The 19,347-nt window shown below is 35.5% G+C and overlaps 2 protein-coding genes across 2 annotated transcripts; both read right to left on the reverse strand.

Moving 5' to 3' along the window:
* Positions 1–5,089: 5,089 nt before the first annotated feature.
* Or8h10b (olfactory receptor family 8 subfamily H member 10B) lies at positions 5,090–6,055 on the reverse strand. The gene is given in 1 exon segment (NM_001000563.1): positions 5,090–6,055. A coding segment is annotated over 1 exon segment (966 nt).
* Positions 6,056–12,443: 6,388 nt separating this feature from the next.
* Positions 12,444–13,379, reverse strand: Or5t16 (olfactory receptor family 5 subfamily T member 16). Its single transcript, NM_001000673.1, is given in 1 exon segment — positions 12,444–13,379. A coding segment is annotated over 1 exon segment (936 nt).
* Between the last annotated feature and the right edge of the window lie 5,968 nt (positions 13,380–19,347).

Genomic DNA, 19,347 nt, shown 5'->3' on the forward strand with positions numbered 1-19,347 from the left:
GTGGGTTCATTTCTGGGTCTTCAATTCTTTTCCATTGGTCTATCTGTCTGTCTCTGTACCAATACAATGCAGTTTTTATCACTATTGCTCTGTAATATGGCTTGAGTTCAGGGATAGTGATTCCCCCTGAAGTCCTTTTATTGTTGAGGATAGAATTTCTATCTTTTTGTACCTCTTGAGGCCCGTTTTTTGACCAATTATATGGTCAATTTTGGAGAAAGTACCATGAGGAGCTGAGAAGAACGTATATCCTTTTGCTTTAGGATAGAATGTTCTATAAATATCTGTTAAGTCGATATGGCTCATGACTTCTCTTAGTCTGTCTACGTCTCTGTTTAATTTCTGTTTCCATGATCTGTCCATTGATGAGAGTGGGGTGTTGAAATCTCCTACTATTATTGTGTGAGGTGCAATGTGTGTTTTGAGCTTTAGTAAGGTTTCTTTTACATATGTAGGTGCCCTTGTATTTGGGGCATAGATATTTAGGATTGAGAGTTCATCTTTTTGGATTTTTCCTTTGATGAATATGAAGTGTCCTTCCTTATCTTTTTTGATGACTTTTAGTTGAAAATTGATTTTATTTGATATTAGAATGGCTACTCCAGCTTGCTTCTACCAACAATTTGCTTGGAAAGTTGTTTTCCAGCCTTTCACTCTGAGGTAGTGTCTGTCTTTGTCTCTGAGGTGTGTTTCCTGTAGGCAGCAGAATGCAGGGTCCTCATTGCATATCCAGTTTGTTAATCTATGTCTTTTTATTGGGGAGTTGAGGCCATTGATGTTGAGAGATATTAAGGAATAGTGATTATTGCTTCCTGTTATATTCATATTTGGATGTGAGGTTATGTTTGTGTGCTTCTCTTCTCATTGTTTTGTTGCGAAGACGATTAGTTTCTTGCTTCTTCTAGGGTATAGCTTGCCTCCTTATGTTGGGCTTTACCATTTATTATCCTTTGTAGTGCTGGATTTGTAGAAAGATATTGTGTAAATTTGCTTTTGTCATGGAATATCTTGGTTTCTCCATCTATGTTATTTGAGAGTTTTGCAGGATACAGAAACCTGGGCTGGCATTTGTGTTCTCTTAGGGTCTGTATGACATCAGTCCAGGATCTTCTGGCCTTCATAGTTTCTGGAGAGAAGTCTGATTTGATTCTGATAGGTCTGCCTTTATATGTTACTTGACCTTTTTTCCTTACTGCTTTTAATATTCATTCTTTATTTTGTGCGTTTGTTGTTTTGATTATTATGTGACGGGAGGTGTTTCTTTTCTGTTCCAATCTATTTGGAGTTCTGTAGGCTTCTTGTATGCCTATGGGTATCTCTTTTTTTAGGTTAGGGAAGTTTTCTTCTATGATTTTGTTGAAGATATTTTCTGGTCCTTTGAGCTGGGAGTCTTCACTCTCTTCTATACCTATTATCCTTAGGTTTGATCTTCTCATTGAGTCCTGGATTTCCTGTATGTTTTGGACCAGTAGCTTTTTCTGCTTTACATTATCTTTGACAGTTGAGTCAATGATTTCTATGGAATCTTCTGCTCCTGAGTTTCTCTCTTCCATCTCTTGTATTCTGTTGGTGAAGCTTGTATCTACAGCTCCTTGTCACTTCTTTTGGTTGTCTATATCCAGGGTTGTTTCCATGTGTTCTTTCTTGATTGCTTCTATTTCCATTTTTAATTTCTTCAGCTGTTTGATTGTGTTTTCCTGGAATTCTTTCAGGGATTTTTGTGACTCCTCTCTATGGGCTTCTACTTGTTTATTTATGATTTCCTGGAATTCTTTCAGGGATTTTTGTGACTCCTCTCTATGGGTTTCTACTTGTTTATTCATGATTTCCTGGAATTCTTTCAGGGATTTTTGCGATTCCTCTCTGTAGGCTTCTACTTGTTCTCTAAGGGAGTTCTTCACGTCTTTCTTGAAGTCCTCCAGCATCATGATCAAATATGATTTTGAAACTAGATCTTGCTTTTCTGGTGTTTGGATATTCCATGTTTGTTTTGATGGGAGAATTGGGCTCCGATGATTTCAGAGTCTTGGTTTCTGTTTCTTGGGTTCCTGCGCTTGCCTCTCGCCATCAGATTATCTCTAGTGTTGCTTTGTTCTGCTATTTCTGACAGTGGCTAGACTGTCCTAAAAGCCTGTGTGTCGGGAGTGCTGTAGACCTGTTTTCCTGTTTTCTTTCAGCCTGTTATGGGGACAGAGTGTTCTGCTTTCGGGCGTGTAGTTTTTCCTCTCTACAGGTCTTCAGCTGTTCCTGTGGGCCTGTGTCTTGAGTTCACCAGGCTGGTCACTTGCAGCAGAAAAGTTGGTCTTACCTGTGGTCCCAATGCTCAAGTTTGCTCGTGGGTTGCTGCCCACGAGCTCTCTGCGGCAGTAGCAACCAGGAAGATCTGCGCTGCCGTTTCCGGGAGCTTCAGTGCACCAGGGTTCCAGATGGTGTTTGGTGTTTTCCTCTGGAATCGCAGGTCAACTTTTTAAACGAGAATTTACTTTAAAACCATTTAAAAATCCTAAAGTAATGAAATATCCCCGTTTGATATTAGTGCAGCCACTTCTTAAGAATTTATTAATGAATTAATTAAATCTTTACAACTTCCAAATTGTCACAAAACCTAGCAGATATAGGTTTGTTAGCTTAATTTACTTTAATATCTTATGCCAAATTTTGCTGTACATTCCAGAAAATGTTCGATGATAGATGTAATTTTTTTTTGAAATGAGTGAGTTTATTTAGTATACAGCTAGTATCAGTACGTTAAAAAAATAGCTGGATAGGTAGACATATCAGTTATAGATGATGATGATGATACATATAAGATAGAGATAAATAGACACATGACCTATAGATTAGATAGAGAAAAAATAGGCAAATGAAAGATCTTTTCTCAAAACAGCCAGCCTAAAGCAATTGGTTGAATATCTGTATCAATCAGATGAAGGTCATTGTAGAGATTATAAAGTTGCCTTTTGAGTGAGACTTCCAAATAAAATTACAGATATCAACAGATGAATATAATACCATGTTCTCGGACACTCATATGACCAATAAGAAACAGACTAAGGAAATTAATACAGTCATCCATGTTCCCAATAAGCTCTCTTTCCATGAACCAGCGTTCAGTTTCTTCTTCCAGTGACAAACACCTTTGTTTTAAAGTATAAACAGCAGGAATATAATTTGGAAATAGTTAAAGTTCTAGTGGTCCACACGGATACAATGTGACTACTTCCTATTCTCTTACATTCCTATCAGAGCATTATGAGATTATCCTTTGAGACCTTGGCATATTCTTTGAGACAAGCATCATTGACTCTGAAATAAAATTAGATAGCCACACTTAAAAAGTCAACTTAAGTGCAAAACAAAAAGAACACATGATAATTTACTAATATAATGTTTATTACAAAATCAATATTTGAGAATTGCCAGTTATATACCTTCTACTGTTTTCCTGAGCTAAGTGGAAAATTATTTGTAAAAGAACTTAACAATAGCCACAGAAATAATATGAAATTTCCTGGGGTAATTCTAACCAAACAATGATATTTATGACAATAACTTCAGGTATCTCATAAAAAATATCAAAGAATAGCTCAGAAAATAGAGAGATCTCCTTTGCTCATGGATTGGCAGAATTAACATAGTAAATATGGCCATCCTACAAAAGTCAATCTACAGAATCAATGCAATCCCCATAAAAATCCCAACACAATTCTTTCTTATTTTTTTAAATTTTATTGGATATATTTTTATTTAAATTTCCAATGTTATTCCATTTCCGGGTCCTGTCCATAAGCCCCCTAGCCTCTCTCCCTCACCTACTTCTAAAAGGGTGTCCAGCTCCCCACACAACCCCCCCATTTCAAACACCCCCATACATTCCCCTACACTGTGGCTCCATCCTTGGCAGGAACAAGGGAATTTTCCTTTCTTTGGTGCCCAACAAGGCCTTCCTGTGCTACATATGCAATTGGAGCCATGGGTCAGTCCATGTAGAGTCTTTGGGTAGTGGTTTAGTCTCTAGGAGTTCTGATTGATTTGCATTGTTGTTCTTATGGGGTTGAAAGCCTCTTCAGCTCTTTAAATCCTTTCCCTAATTCCTCCAACAGGGATCCTGTTCTCAGTTCAGTGGTTTCCTGCTAGCATTCATCTCTGTATTTGACATGCTCTAGCTATGCCTCTCAGGAGACATCTATATCTGTTTCTTGTCAGCATGCACACTTTAGCTTCATCAATATTATCTAGGTTTAGTATATATATATATATATATATATATATATATATATATATATATATATATATATATATATAAAACGTGCTGTTTTCCCAGTTCTGGCAATCTCTGAATGACCATTCCTTCAGTCTCTGCTCTAAACTTGGTCTCCATATCTCCTCCTATGAATATTTTTTATTCCCCCTTTTAAGGACTGAAGTGCATCTGCACTTGGGTCATCCTTCTTCTTGTACTTCATGTCGTCTGTGGATTGTATCTTGAGAAATTCCACCATTTGCGTTAATATCCATTTTTCAGTCAGTACAGACCATGGGTGTTTTTTTGTGATTGGGTTACCTCACTCAAGATGACATTTCCTGTTCTATCCATTTGCCTATGAAATTCATGAAGTAATTGGTTTTGACATTCTTAAAGAAAAGATATGAGTGTAAAGTATTAAAAATTAAATCTGAATTATAATTAATAATATTTACTATGCTTATATTTGAGCATAATTTACTGTTCTGTCACATGCTCATAGAGTGACTATTTATATTATAAATCTAAATAAATGAAGCATAAACAGTCAGAGAATCATTAATTTTTCATACTTTGCTCATTAATTTACATATGATTCTGAAGATAATCTTATTGTGTCAGTTATTTGGTCATGCAATAAATAACACATACTTATTTAAACCATAACTAAGGTGTTTCCTGATTTCTGAAATTACAAAATTTTAGAAACTACATTGCTGTAAATGGGCAATGTAGTGTTTGTATAAGAGATCCCCAGAAAGATAGAAATCATGCTGTCTGGTGCATTTACAGAAAGAAAACAAAACTGAAGGAATGAATGAATGAATGAATGAAAACGATAGCTTAATTACTTAGTGCCACTCTGAATTTAAGCCTTGAGTTTTCCTGCTTTTTGATAACTCTATGAACAGCATTTTTCACTTCTTTGTTTCTGAGACTATAAATGAGTGGGTTCAGCATGGGGATCACAACAGTATAGAAAACAGAAGCCACTTGATCCTTTCCCAAGGAGTAGGAATTACTTGGTTTCAAATAAGTAAAAATCATAGAACCATAAAACACAGTGACTCCTAGGAGATGAGAGGCACAAGTAGAGAAGGCTTTGTGCTTTCCTGAAGTGGAATTGATCTTCAAAATCGTAGAGAGTATGGACATATAGGATGCACTTATTGTGGTAACAGACACCATTAGAGTGGATCCAGCAAAGATGAATATAATGATTTCAATGTTATGCGTATCATTACAAGACAGTACTAAAATTGGGGACGTGTCACAGAAAAAATGATGGATAACCTTGGGTCTGCAGAAGTATAAGGTATTCATACAAAGTATATTAACAGTGGCATCCAAAGTTCCAATCATAGAGGAACCAGTGAGAAGGGCACTGCAGAACCTTGTGGACATGATAACTGGGTAGTGTAAAGGGTTGCAGATAGCCACATATCTGTCATAGGACATTGAAGCAAGAAGGAAACATTCAGCAGCAGCCAAGAGGACAAAACTATACATCTGAGTGAAACAGCCAATAAAGGAAATGATTTTGTTGGAAGTCAGCAGATTCTGTAAAGTCTTAGGTGTGATGACAGTTGAGTAACAGAGGTCAAGGAATGACAGATGGGTGAGGAAGAAATACATTGGAGTGTGAAGCCGAGCATCTAGACGGATGATCAGCATCATGCCTGTGTTTCCCAGCACAGTGACCAGGTATATCAGCAGAAACAGCAAAGCGAGGACTAGCTGTAACTCTTTGGAATCTGTCAGTCCCATGAGGATGAAGTCAGACTCTTTTGTGTAATTCCAGGTGCTCATAGTGAACAACCCTAAAACTGAAAAGAAATCAAAGGTGATACTCAGCTTGATTAACTATGAAAAGGATTTTTATTTAAATGTACATGCTGGTATGTTTGTTGATTTTGCTAGCTCAATATCGATAGAGTATGAGAATGAGCAAATATTAAAGATAGAGATAAAACTCATATTTAACCAGGATATGCTAACAGGTGTCATAATTTGTGTTTTTAATTACTATCATACTATTATAAATGATTTCCTTTGGTAGCTCCATAATTAGTGTCAGATATTTGTGTATAGGCACCACTGCGTGCATCCATTTTAAAGAATGGAAGAATGCAGAATCTTAAAAGATCAAATAACTTGTCAAAACTGAGCTAAAATGAATGTTGCCTCTTTGGAATTTTCTGTATAGTTTTGCTAAAAGCAGCATGAATATGAATTTGTGTCCTCTCTATGCCTACTCACCTAATCCTAATTTCTTACCTATTGTGAATAATGATAAGAGATAACTACATGATTATTTTTGTTGATTAATTTTTGATATAAAGTATTGACAGCTAGATTTTAGTGTTGATATATTTAAATAGGGCACTTGATGACATATAAACATTAAAGGAGATTGTGTGCATTATTTTCCTGTCAATGAAACCGAAAATATATTCTAAAATTATACTCAGAACTCATAGACTCTAAATGTTTTGTGGTTGTTTGCACAAATCTTGACATTTACTTAGTTAAGGCACAAATTCTAAGTACTTACTTGTTTCTAAAATAAAGCCTATATTTCATCCATACAGATCCAAACTTTGCCAGTTTTAAAAATACTTACTGTGAGTCAGAGCTTGTAAATGGAAAAACATACAAATAAAAGTACATGCATTTTTCAATATCATGTATCCAAAATTATGATAATTCCTAATTTCCTTATTACTAAAATGTGAAAGATGATTAAAGACACAAATATTTCTGTACTGCAATACATTGTATTGATCAATACCTTTGTATATTTGTCCATTCATTTTTTAAATTCCGACTTATGTCACCCTTGAAATTATTCTTGAGTATTGACAAAATGAAAAATTTCTTGAGCAGATATGATCCGAAAGCATGTCAAAGAGTTACTATGGACATAAGATGAGGAGTTACAGAACTTTTATCTCTGCTACCGTCTAAGGTCAAATGGGTATTACCAATACGTGGACTTCCTCAGGGACCAATTTTCCAAATAGATTATCTGGCATGCTTTCAAAAACCAAAGTTCAATGACTAATTCAATAAAGCTTTTGGGTTTTCCCAAGAAGCCTGATGAAAACAATGAATATGTTCATGGTGTTATTTTTATGACTACACTTAATATCTACATTAAATAAACAGTTAAAACTGCAAAAAGTTATTATTTATGGAAGATAGTTATAAGTATCACAACATCCATATCAGATGATTTCTTTGTGCTATGGAAAAGAAAACAAATTATTCATATATATTCAATTAGTCATATATATATAATACTTTTATCAGTGACAGTATTAAGGATGAAATGGCAAATTTTTTCATGAGAGATATTTTACATTGAAAAGTGTGAGTCTTTTCTGAGTAAAATGCATACAATAAAGCAGTAGACTCTAATAAACTTGGAATTAGTCAGTATAAGAAATTTCCACTTAAAAGGTTATTTTAAACATAAACATGAATTTTCTCAGTCATATTGTTTTGTGTACAAGAGCAGAGTTTGATATCTCTTGCATATTTTCACAATTATTATGTTGTATACCAAATATTTTACCACTAGAATTTTATTTACAATGGCATGTCCTGTGAGAACATGTTAGTATGAACTTAGTTTCATGTAATTTGCACTGGGTATGTATCAGTCTTCACTGAGTGCACTGAAAATTCTCAACATGTTAAGCCTTTTGTAGTACCACGAGGATAACTGAGGTTCTGTTTTCCTGTTAGATTTTATCTCTTTTTAGCAAAATATGACACCTACAAAATTTGCTTCATTTTTCTGTGAATGCTAGCTTTTTTATTTAAAAACATACTACGAAGGTATAAAGATGGAGTCTGTTCAGAATATTTAAAAAAATACTACAGCTAGGTGAAATAGAGTCAATTTCACATATTCATAATAAAGTCAAATTTGTTCTTTAACAAGAATGGAAGCATAAATATGATTTTAAAATGTTTAACTTTTTTTCTCGGAAAGAAATTGTTACAGGTATCATCAAAGTGAAAGATTCTTGTGAGTTTTCTTTTTTTGATTTATAATGAAATCAGTATCTCTGAATAGGTAGAAATAACTCATTCTTTCGCTTGGACCCAAAGGGATGGTGGCATGTCATATATCAAAATAAAATAGAACTTAAGGTTGTGTACTGAATACAATCCAACTCTTTGTAGAATCTTCTAAAGATGGAAGGAATCTCAGTGGGAAGGTACTGTAGCTTCCAGTCAGGTTCTTTTTATTATTATGATTGTTATTGGATAATTTTTATTTAAATTTCAAATGTTATCCTTTTTCCCTGTTTCCTACCTATAAACCTCCTATTCTATCCCCACTCCTCCAGCTTCTATGAAAGTATTACCCTACCCACCCCTTCCTGCTTTCCTTCCCTGACATTCCAGTATACTTGGACGTCAAGCCTTGGCATGACCAAGGGCTTTTCCACCCATTGATACCCAAGGACACCCTGTGCGTCATGTGCAGCTGGAACCATGGGTCTGTCTATGTGTATTCTTTAGGTGTAGATTTAGTCCGTCAGAGCTCTAAGTGGTTGGCTGGGTTGTTCTTTGGGGATTTTACACCACTTCAGCTCCTTCAATTCTTTCTCTAACTCCTCCAATGGGAATCCTGTTCTCTGTTCAATGGTGGGCAGCATTCATTAGCCTTTGTATTTGTCATGCTCCAGCAGAGCCTCTCAGGAGACAGCTGTATCCGGATCCTGTCAGCATGCACTTCTTGTCATCAGCAATATTTTCTGGGTTAGTGGCTATGTGTATATAGGCAGAGTCCTAAGTGGGGAAGTCTCTGGATGACGTTTTCTTCAGTCTCTGCTCCAAACTTTGTCTCCGTTTTTTCTCCTTTTAATATTTTTGTTTCCCTTCTAAGAAGGACTGAAGCATCCACACTTAGGTCATTCTTCTTGAGCTGCTTCTTATGATAGAACTCTTTTCCTCTCTCTGTGTTTCTGTCTCTCTCTGTCTCTGTCTTCACCCTTCCATTCTTTATTTCTCTCTCTCTCTCTGAATGTATGTGTGTTATGAAATTAAGTACACAGATTTGTAAATATCACACTTTTGTACATAATTAAAGAATGTTACCATATTTATTTTCATAAAACATGTCTAACCATGTAGACCAAATTGGCTTCAGACTAATTCATTCTTTTGTCTCAGCCTCCTAAGTGATGATAATTAAAGGCCTGTGCCAGAGTCTAGTTCAACAATGTTACTCATGTAAATGCAATGTATGATGCAGTAAACCATGAAAATATACATTTTCCAAAATGAACACAGTGATAACAAAACTCAGTAGTTTGAGCACCTAATCTGAGGTGTCAGAATCTTGATCTGTACTTAAGCCACTTGAAATTCATAGATAGAATGAAGCAGGAAATGGAGCAACATTGATTAAGAAAAAATACAGTAAGACTAGTTTCTTATGTATTTTATTAGAGTTTGATTATATTTGATTAGTATGGCAGAAAAAATATGATGATATAGTATATATGACAAGTACATGTTTTATAAAATTTAGATTTTATGGATAAACAGTATTATATACATCTTTAAAGTTTCAGTAAATGTGTTGTTCTCAGTGTGCACTTAAATGTGTATAAATTATACATATACATTCATATTTGTGTAATCATTCTGTTTTTCCTATGAATTTGAGGGTATTCAGAATCATATGACTTCTAAAAAGCAATGTGATAAAATGGGAATATATGGATATAGTGAGAATAATATGGCTTTGCAAATCAAGGAGAAAATCCTCAGAAGAAATCAACTCCCATCATATAATTTTTCATATCTAACCTCCTAAAACTGGGCAAAATACTTCAACTGATTAATACAATTAACATGAATATCCATTTTCTCAGTCATATTATGTACATTTGTGTACAAGCAAAGGTTTTGGTCTCACTTGAAAATTTTCATAATACTGAATATTTTACCATTAGAATTTTATGTACCAATGCCTGTCTTGTGAGGACATCACCAAAGCCCTTAGTTTCATATATTTTATACCAGATTAAGTCATGTTTGTAGTTTGTAGCAGATTAAATCAATGCAAATAATATTAGTTCTGCATGAATGAATATGTGTGCATGGATGTACATGAGTACATGAACTGAATAAGATAAAATTAGTGGATGATTTTTTCACTTATAAAATGAAATAGGTTGAGTGATAATTATGATCAACACTCATATTTATTGAAAATAGATTCTTCTCTCATACAAGATATCATAACCACAGTTTCTTTTTTCTACCAATCCTCTGAGCTCTCCTTCCCTCCCACCCTCTCCCAGATCCCTTTCCCCCTCTGTTTACATTGAGAAAAGAGGAAGTCTCCAAGAAACAATAAGTAAACACAACAAAACAAGACCTAATAAAACTAGGCAAAAGCACTTGTACATAATCTGGACAAGGCAAACCAATAAGAGGGAAAGTGTCCTACAAGCAGGCCAAAAACCTAGAGACACACTAGCTTCTATTGTTAGAAGTCTCACAAGACACCAAACTAACAATAATAATATATATGCAGAGGACCTGGTACAGACCCATGGGAACTGATCCTTTCTTCTTTAACCTCTTTGAGCCTATGTGAATCTTGCTTACTAGAATCAGTGGGCATGTTCCACTAGAGGTCTTTATCCCCTTTGATCCCTAAAATCTTTCTTATTCCCGTTTGGTGGAGTTCCCCAGCCTCAAGGATAGGGATCCGAGTTGAGACCTCCAATTTAGACTCTCTCTCTCTCTCTCTACATAATGTATGGCTGTATTACTTATCATCCTCATTGTGGAAAGTGTAAAATAGAATCTTAAAGTGGTTTGGACTTGTATTTCTCTGATGACTAAAGAAGGATACTGAGTATTTCTTTAAGTATTTTTCAGCCATTTAAGTTTCCTCTATTTAGAATTCTCTGTTTATATATGTACAACATTTTTAAGTTGGGTTTGGTTTTTATATCTACTTTCTTGAAATCTACAAATATTTTGGACATTAGTACTTTATTGAATGTGGAGTTAGTAAAAATCTTTTATCACTCTGTAGGATACCGCTTCTCCCAATCCATGTTGCTCTTTGCCTTATAGAACCTTTTTAGATTCATGAGGTCTCATTTATTATTTGTTGACCTTTGTGCCTGCTCTATTGATATTAGTGTATTCAGAATGTTATGTCTTTAAAATCTTAACAGAATAAAAAACAATTCAATTGAACTTCAATAAGGAATTTCAATCATAATTAGTGATAAGAAAACACGGAAACTAAATCTTTGTTTTACAAAGGGGTTAAAGTAAAAGTTTTGCTTTACCTTGGATGTGAGAGACTCTAAGGACTCAAAGAGAGAGAACCTAGACAAAATGCCTTAGAATGGGTAGAGGGAACTTGTAGAGCCTACCACAAGCAGAAAGACAGGGCATCAAGTGAGGGATGAGGTTGCTATCCCACAGTCAAAACTCTGACACATAATTGTTCCTGTCTGAACAAACTTTAGGGACAGAAATGGAGAAGAACCTGCAAAGAAGAACATCCAGCGATAGGCCCAAAGGGGGGATCCAGTTCAAGCAGAGGTTCTAAGACCTGACACTATTACTGAGGCTATGGAGCACTCAAAAAGAGGGACCTATTATGACTGCCTTCAAAAAGACTCAACAGACAACTGAAAGAATCAGATGCAGTTATTTGCACCCAACCAGTGAATAGAAGTTGCAGACCCCTGTGATAGAATTAGGGAAAAGCTGGAAGAAGAGAAGTTGGAGGACAACCTTGTAGGAGGACCAGCAGTCTCAATTAACCTGGAGCCCTGAGATTTCTCAAACACTGGATCACCAACCAGGCAGCATATACCAGCTGATATGAGGACCTCAAGTCCCATACAGCAGAAAACTGCCAGGTCTGTGTTCAGTCAGAGAAGATGCACCTAACCCTCAAGAGACTGGGGGCCCCAGGGAATTTAGAGCTCTGCTGGGGAGTTAGGGCTGTTGGGGTGTGTGGGGTGTGTGGGATGGGTGGAGTGGGGACATCCTCATTGAGATGGTAGGGGAAGTATGGGATATGGAACAGTTGGAAGGTGGACTGGGTGGGGAATAATATCTGAAGCGTAAAAATTAATAATAATAAAAGAAGACACTGAAACTGAATCTTTGTTTTGTTGAGTGGTTAAAGTAAGTTTTATTTTACATTCATAAACACTTTTCCTAAAAGTCTTTTCATTGCCTCCTTTACCTCTTTGTTCCTAAGACTATAGATGATAGGATTCAACATGGGAATCACAATGGCATAAAATGTGGACACTACCATGTCATGTTCCAAGGCATAGCTAGAACTTGGTCTCATATACATGAAGAGGATTGTTCCATAATATATGGACACTCCAGTGAGGTGAGAACCACATGTAGAGAACACTTTTTGTCTCCCCTCAGCAGAATGCATCTTCAAAATGGCAAACAAGATGAAACTGTAAGAGATGATGATGACCAAGATAGTGAGTACCTCAATGGAGCTCACAAAGACGAAGAGCAGAAGTTCATTCATTTTAGTGTCAGAGCAAGAAATAGCCAATAGAGGAGGAATATCACAGAAAAAATGCTTAATTTCATTGGAGTTACAAAAGGAGAGACTAGCAGTGGCTGCTGTGTGGATAGATGCATGAAGAATTCCACCAACATTGGAGGCAATGATGAGTGACACATAGACTCTGGGTGACATGCTCACTGCATATAGAAGTGGGTTGTAAATAGCTACATAGCGGTCATAAGCCATTGCAGCCAAGAGAAAACACTCTGTTGTTCCACAGCTAACAGCAAGGAACATCTGTGCTGTACATCCAAGGAATGAAATGACTTTCTTCTTTGACATAAAATCTATTAACATTTTGGGAGTGATAATGGTAGAAAAGCAAGTGTCTATGAATGATAAAACACCTAGAAAATAGTACATTGGGTTGTGGAGCTGAGGATTCCCAATGACTACTGCAATAAGTCCTATGTTTCCCATGAGTGTAAAAAGATAAATCATTAGAAATAGGAAAAAAAGAATGATCTGAAGTTCAGTGTTGTCTGTGAGGCCCCTCAGAATGAAGAGAGACACATAAGTGACATTCTCCATGCTATACTCTCAGACAGATTATTTCAAAGTCATTCACAAGGTAACCATTAATAGTATTAAGAAAATAGCACAAATTCTTGGAGTCAAAGTAGGACGTGCATCCTTTCATTTATCATACAATGGTATAAATGCCCAAGTGCAAATACAGAATTCAGTGGAAGGTATGTGTTCATGTGCTGGTGAATGCATGTTCTGCTTAAAGCCATCAGCTGTAACAGTCAGTTCATCCCTGCATTCAATTACTTATTTTCATTTTTAAATTGAATTAAAATCCAAGCTCAGAACCAAAAGTAGTAGTATAAGCTGGGGAGGTAGAAGACTGTAGGAACCTGAAAGCCATCCTCACAAATATGAGAACAGTTTGAAGCACATGAGACTGTCAAAGTAAACAAGGAAATAAATTGAAACGATAAAAGTTTCTCTAACATTCCAGACAATCAAACTTTCTATTAGTAACAGTGCACAGGATCTAAGAGTAGTTATCTTGGTCTTTCAGCTATTTGGAAAAATGGTTTTTTATAATCTTCTCTCCTACAGATTGTGAAATTGATTTCAAAACATAAGTATAAACACTGAGAAAAACATGCTAAGAGCATTGTTGTAGAATGTAGCTATTTTAGTTATATAACATGCAGAGAGAAAAGTAGTACTTTACAATATTGTACACAATATTTTAAAGTAATTTTATCTCTTTTAGGTTGATAAACATGGTAGCTGATGAGATAGCTCACAGAATAAAGTCCTTACTGCCAAACTGAAAACTTGGGTTTAATTTCTGACAATTCACATGCTGCAAGAAAAGAATCAAACATTTTGTTTTCCTCTCATCTCCATATTCACGACTAGCCCCATTCATGATGCATTCCCCTAAAAATACAACAAAATACGTGTAGTTTATATAGATAAATTAAAAAACTGATAAATAATTGAAGAAGAAAATGAAACATGATGATTACATGACAATATATCAAACCTCTTAAATCCTTGGCACATTATCTGTTATCAGTGATAATCAAAAAGTTAGACTTTCCGAAGGTCCATCTCAAAGTACAGACATCATCTATGGCAGAAGAGGCTTTTGATCTTATTTAGTGAAAAAAACAATGAAGTCACATATTAACAAGCTCTGGAATAGAATTACAGGTTGCCTGAAAGAACTGAAAAATATTGTTTGTATTTTTAGAAATATAAAAGAAATTATGATAAAAACAAATTACTGATCTCTATTCTCTTCTTCTGTTCTTCCCTCACTTTCTCTCTCATTCTCCTCCTCTAATTCCTTTGTCTATTCTTCCTTATATTGCTACTTTTCTTTCCTTTCCCTCCCAGTTTTGCTTCCATTACTCACTCTTTCCCTTTACCACATTGGAGCAACTACAGTAGAAACATTTAATGGATATATACCTATGTAATAAGTGACAAATCTCATGTAAGTAGTTACTTGGAGAAAAGGATACCTAATGTTGAAAATAAAATTGATAAGAAGAAAAGGGCTCAAATGTTTCAATTTCATAAATCATGAATTTCTATAGCAAGTATAAATTAAATGTGAAACAATGCAAATAGGGAAAATCAGCTATACTTTTATGTATTATACTTTGCATAAACAAAATAAAAGAAACAAGTTATGTTTGAATAAGTTGAAGTGTACCCAAATTTTAAAGTGATTATGATTTACACGTAGAAAAACGACTACAAATAAATCATGACTCACAAATAAGACATGACTTTTCAAGTTCCAGATATGAAAATTGATTTTGAATCTGAAACTTCTTGAGCATCATAGAATTTTTTTAAAAAGCTGTGTGCTATTAGGATTTCATCCCGAAGAGTTTTCTTCAATATATTAAGACTGAATATATGTTGAGGCATCTTTTGGGTATATGCCCAAGAGAGGTATAGCTGGATCCTCAGGCAGTTCAATGTCCAATTTTCTGAGGAACCTCCAGACTGATTTCCAGAATGGTTTTACCAGTCTGCAATCCCACCAACAATGGAGGAGTGTTCCTCTTTCTCCACATCCTCGCCAGCATCTGCTGTCACCTGAGTTTTTGATCTTAGCCATTCTCACTGGTGTGAGGTGAAATCTCAGGGTTGTTTTGATTTGCATTTCCCTTATGACTAAAGATGTTGAACATTTCTTTAGGTGTTTCTCAGCCATTCGGCATTCCTCAGCTGTGAACTCTTTGTTTAGCTCTGAACCCCATTTTTTAATAGGGTTATTTGTTTCCCTGCGGTCTAACTTCTTGAGTTCTTTGTATATTTTGGATATAAGCCCTCTATCTGTTGTAGGATTGGTAAAGATCTTTTCCCAATCTGTTGGTTGCCGTTTTGTCCTAACCACCGTGTCCTTTGCCTTACAGAAGCTTTGCAGTTTTATGAGATCCCATTTGTCGATTCTTGATCTTAGAGCATAAGCCATTGGTGTTTTGTTCAGGAAATTTTTTCCAGTGCCCATGTGTTCCAGATGCTTCCCTAGTTTTTCTTCTATTAGTTTGAGTGTGTCTGGTTTGACGTGGAGGTCCTTGATCCACTTGGACTTAAGCTTTGTACAGGGTGATAAGCATGGATCGATCTGCATTCTTCTACATGTTGCCCTCCAGTTGAACCAGCACCATTTGCTGAAAATGCTATCTTTTTTCCATTGGATGGTTTTGGCTCCTTTGTCAAAAATCAAGTGACCATAGGTGTGTGGGTTCATTTCTGGGTCTTCAATTCTATTCCATTGGTCTATCTCTCTGTCTCTGTACCAATACCATGCAGTTTTTATCACTATTGCTCATAAAAGAGACACGTGCTCCACTATGTTCATCGCAGCCTTATTTATAATAGCCAGAAAATGGAAAGAACCGAGATGCCCTTCAACAGAGGAATGGATACAGAAAATGTGGTACATCTACACAATGGAATATTACTCAGCTATCAAAAACAACGAGTTTATGAAATTCGTAGGCAAATGGTTGGAACTGGAAAATATCATCCTGAGTGAGCTAACCCAATCACAGAAAGACATACATGGTATGCACTCATTGATAAGTGGCTATTAGCCCAAATGCTTGAATTACCCTAGATCCCTAGAACAAACGAAACTCAAGACGGATGATCGAAATGTGAATGCTTCACTCCTTCTTTAAATGAGGAAAAAGAATACCCTTGGCAGGGAAGGGAGAGGCAAAAATTAAAACAGAGACTGAAGGAACACCCAATCAGAGCCTGCCCCACATGTGGCCCATACATATACAGCCACCCAATTAGACAAGATGGATGAAGCAAAGAAGTGCAGACCGACAGGAGCCGGATGTAGATCGCTCCTGAGAGACACAGCCAGAATACAGCAAATACAGAGGCGAATGCCAGCAGCAAACCACTGAACTGAGAATAGGTCCCCCGTTGAAGGAATCAGAGAAAGAACTGGAAGAGCTTGAAGGGGCTCGAGACCCCAAAAGTACAACAATGTCAAGCAACCAGAGCTTCCAGGGACTAAGCCACTACCTAAAGACTATACATGGACTGACCCTGGACTCTGACCCCATAGGTAGCAATGAATATCCTAGTAAGAGCACCAGTGGAAGGGGAAGCCCTGGGTCCTGCTAAGACTGAACCCCCAGTGAACTAGACTATGGGGGGAGGGCGGCAATGGGGGGAGGGTTGGGAGGGGAACACCCATAAGGAAGGGGAGGGGGAGGGGGATTTTGCCCGGAAACCGGGAAAGGGAATAACACTTGAAATGTATATAAGAAATACTCAAGTTAATAAAAAAAAAAAAGACTGAATATAACCAGGGAGAAGAGTTAAATATTCAGATATATATATATATATATATATATATATATATATACACAATATAATTTATTTTAAAATGTAAGTTTGTGCTGTAGAATTAATATCTAGTTAAACTTTTTTTGTAATTTTTATTTTAAAATATTGGGTCAAAAATTGTATTATATCAGAATATTTAAAATGTTTATGACCAGGACATTTTGACTATGTGTGGTTCTATTTTTTATTTTTTTTTTACTCTTTTCATAGTGCATAGCTTTGTACACCCTAAACAAGTGCTCTGCAATTTAGTAGTTATTCTAGCCAACCTCTCCTTTTATCTTTACCCAAATGGAAATATTTGTATTGTGGTAGATTCAGAATGTATCCTTTCATAACATAACTGAGTTGTGTCTGGAATAATTTGGGAATATTTATACTAATTACATTTATTTATCTTATGTGTGTATTTGTACATGCAGAGAGAAGTCAGTGGGTACATCACTTGCATCCTAGGAATTGAACCCAGTTTGGCATGTGCCATGGGAAACAGCCTTATCCATGAAGAGATCTCTAATACTTTTTTTCCAGGCTTTATTCCCCCATAATGTAAAAAATAGTAGTTTTTAAAATTGCCTCATATGGTAATAATTGTGTTATTACCATATATACATATAATAGTGGTTCTCATCTTGTCAGATATGAAAGATTTAGATGAGTCCTATGATATTAAGACTTTCATTTCACATGAGTATTTTCTAACAGTGGTTCCTGGGTTATTCCTCTGTATAGATATACAGTGCACTTAAATGAAATTGAAACTCCTGTCACAAACCTAATATTTCCTCCAAGAACTCTAGTGATCACTGTTATGATTTCAGATCAATTCTTTTTTTTTACATTTCATATCACTAGTTTACCCCAAGGGAGGAAAGAAAGTATGTATAACTAATGCACATGTTTGTCTACAGAAAAATGTCACGGAAATTAATAGAAAACAACAATAATCCACAAACAAAATAATGTAAAATAAACTTGTTGAATAAATATGACATTCCACATAAACTAATTTGAATTAAGAAATAAGTCTCCATAAATTTTCATTTCTATTATTTTGGTTATTGTTGCTACAGTTTGAGCAGATCCATCTAGAACGTCAGAATTTTATGTTTGATATTGACTCATAGAGTTTGCAGAGGGGAGGAGACAGTAGAGGAACTTCTAAGCACTTTGGACACGAATGGGTTTCTGTATTGATTTTGAACATAGCGCAGGGCCTGAAGATCAACCTCATGTCTCTCTGTCTTACATGATCTTTTGACAATTATTCATTGTCTGAACTAAGACCACAACTGCTATTCTATATGGAACACTTTCAATATCACCCACTGTGGTGAAAAGCAAGCAAGCAAACAAACAAACAAACAAAACCAGCATGAATCAGCAGTGATAGGAGTGACTTCAAAACTGTGTATCTAACTGGAAAAACATACTAGTTTTTACATGTTACATGTCTCTCAAAATATCTTCTGGTAAATCTGTTTTCTCTTTTGTGGGAAGTTCCTCGCTAATTATGCTTCAACATGGCATCCTGCTTCATCTTAAAAATAAAGCACATATCCTATTTACCACTATAAGCATAAATGATACATTTAAAATTTTCCTTGTGTGTTTCCTGGTTGGTGCTCACATTGACAAAGACAGAATTCTGCATAAACAAGATTGGAGTAAATACATTATAGTCATTGTTTCAATAGGTTCTATACCACATTGATCCTCAATATTTAATAATAAAATTGCTAAGTACACAATAGCCTATTTTATATTGAATTTTAGGTTTTCTAAAATGTTCTAAGTCTGGGCTTAGAAATGTTTCCTACCTGTGGAAGATCAAATACAGGTTTAATTACCAGACAAACATGGTTCTCTGAGATTGTTTATATTTGCTGACTTTGCCATGAAACCCACAGGAAATTCTCATGGGAAGTTCTAATTTTATTCTACTTCAGTAATCAATGTGATAATTTATCAATGGAAAAAAATAAGTGGCTGGCAAACAATATAACACATGCAGACAAGTTATAGGTCATAAAAAGAAAATAATTGTCAAAAATGATGAATTAGGAAAATAAATATTTTTAGTATGAAGTAAGAAATCTTAAAATAAAAGATTAAATCTTACAACAGAGCTTTGATAATGAGTCATAAT

Source organism: Rattus norvegicus, chromosome 3 (assembly GCF_021556685.1).
Source record: "Rattus norvegicus strain SHRSP/BbbUtx chromosome 3, alternate assembly SHRSP_T2T, whole genome shotgun sequence".
Lineage (NCBI taxonomy): Eukaryota > Metazoa > Chordata > Mammalia > Rodentia > Muridae > Rattus > Rattus norvegicus.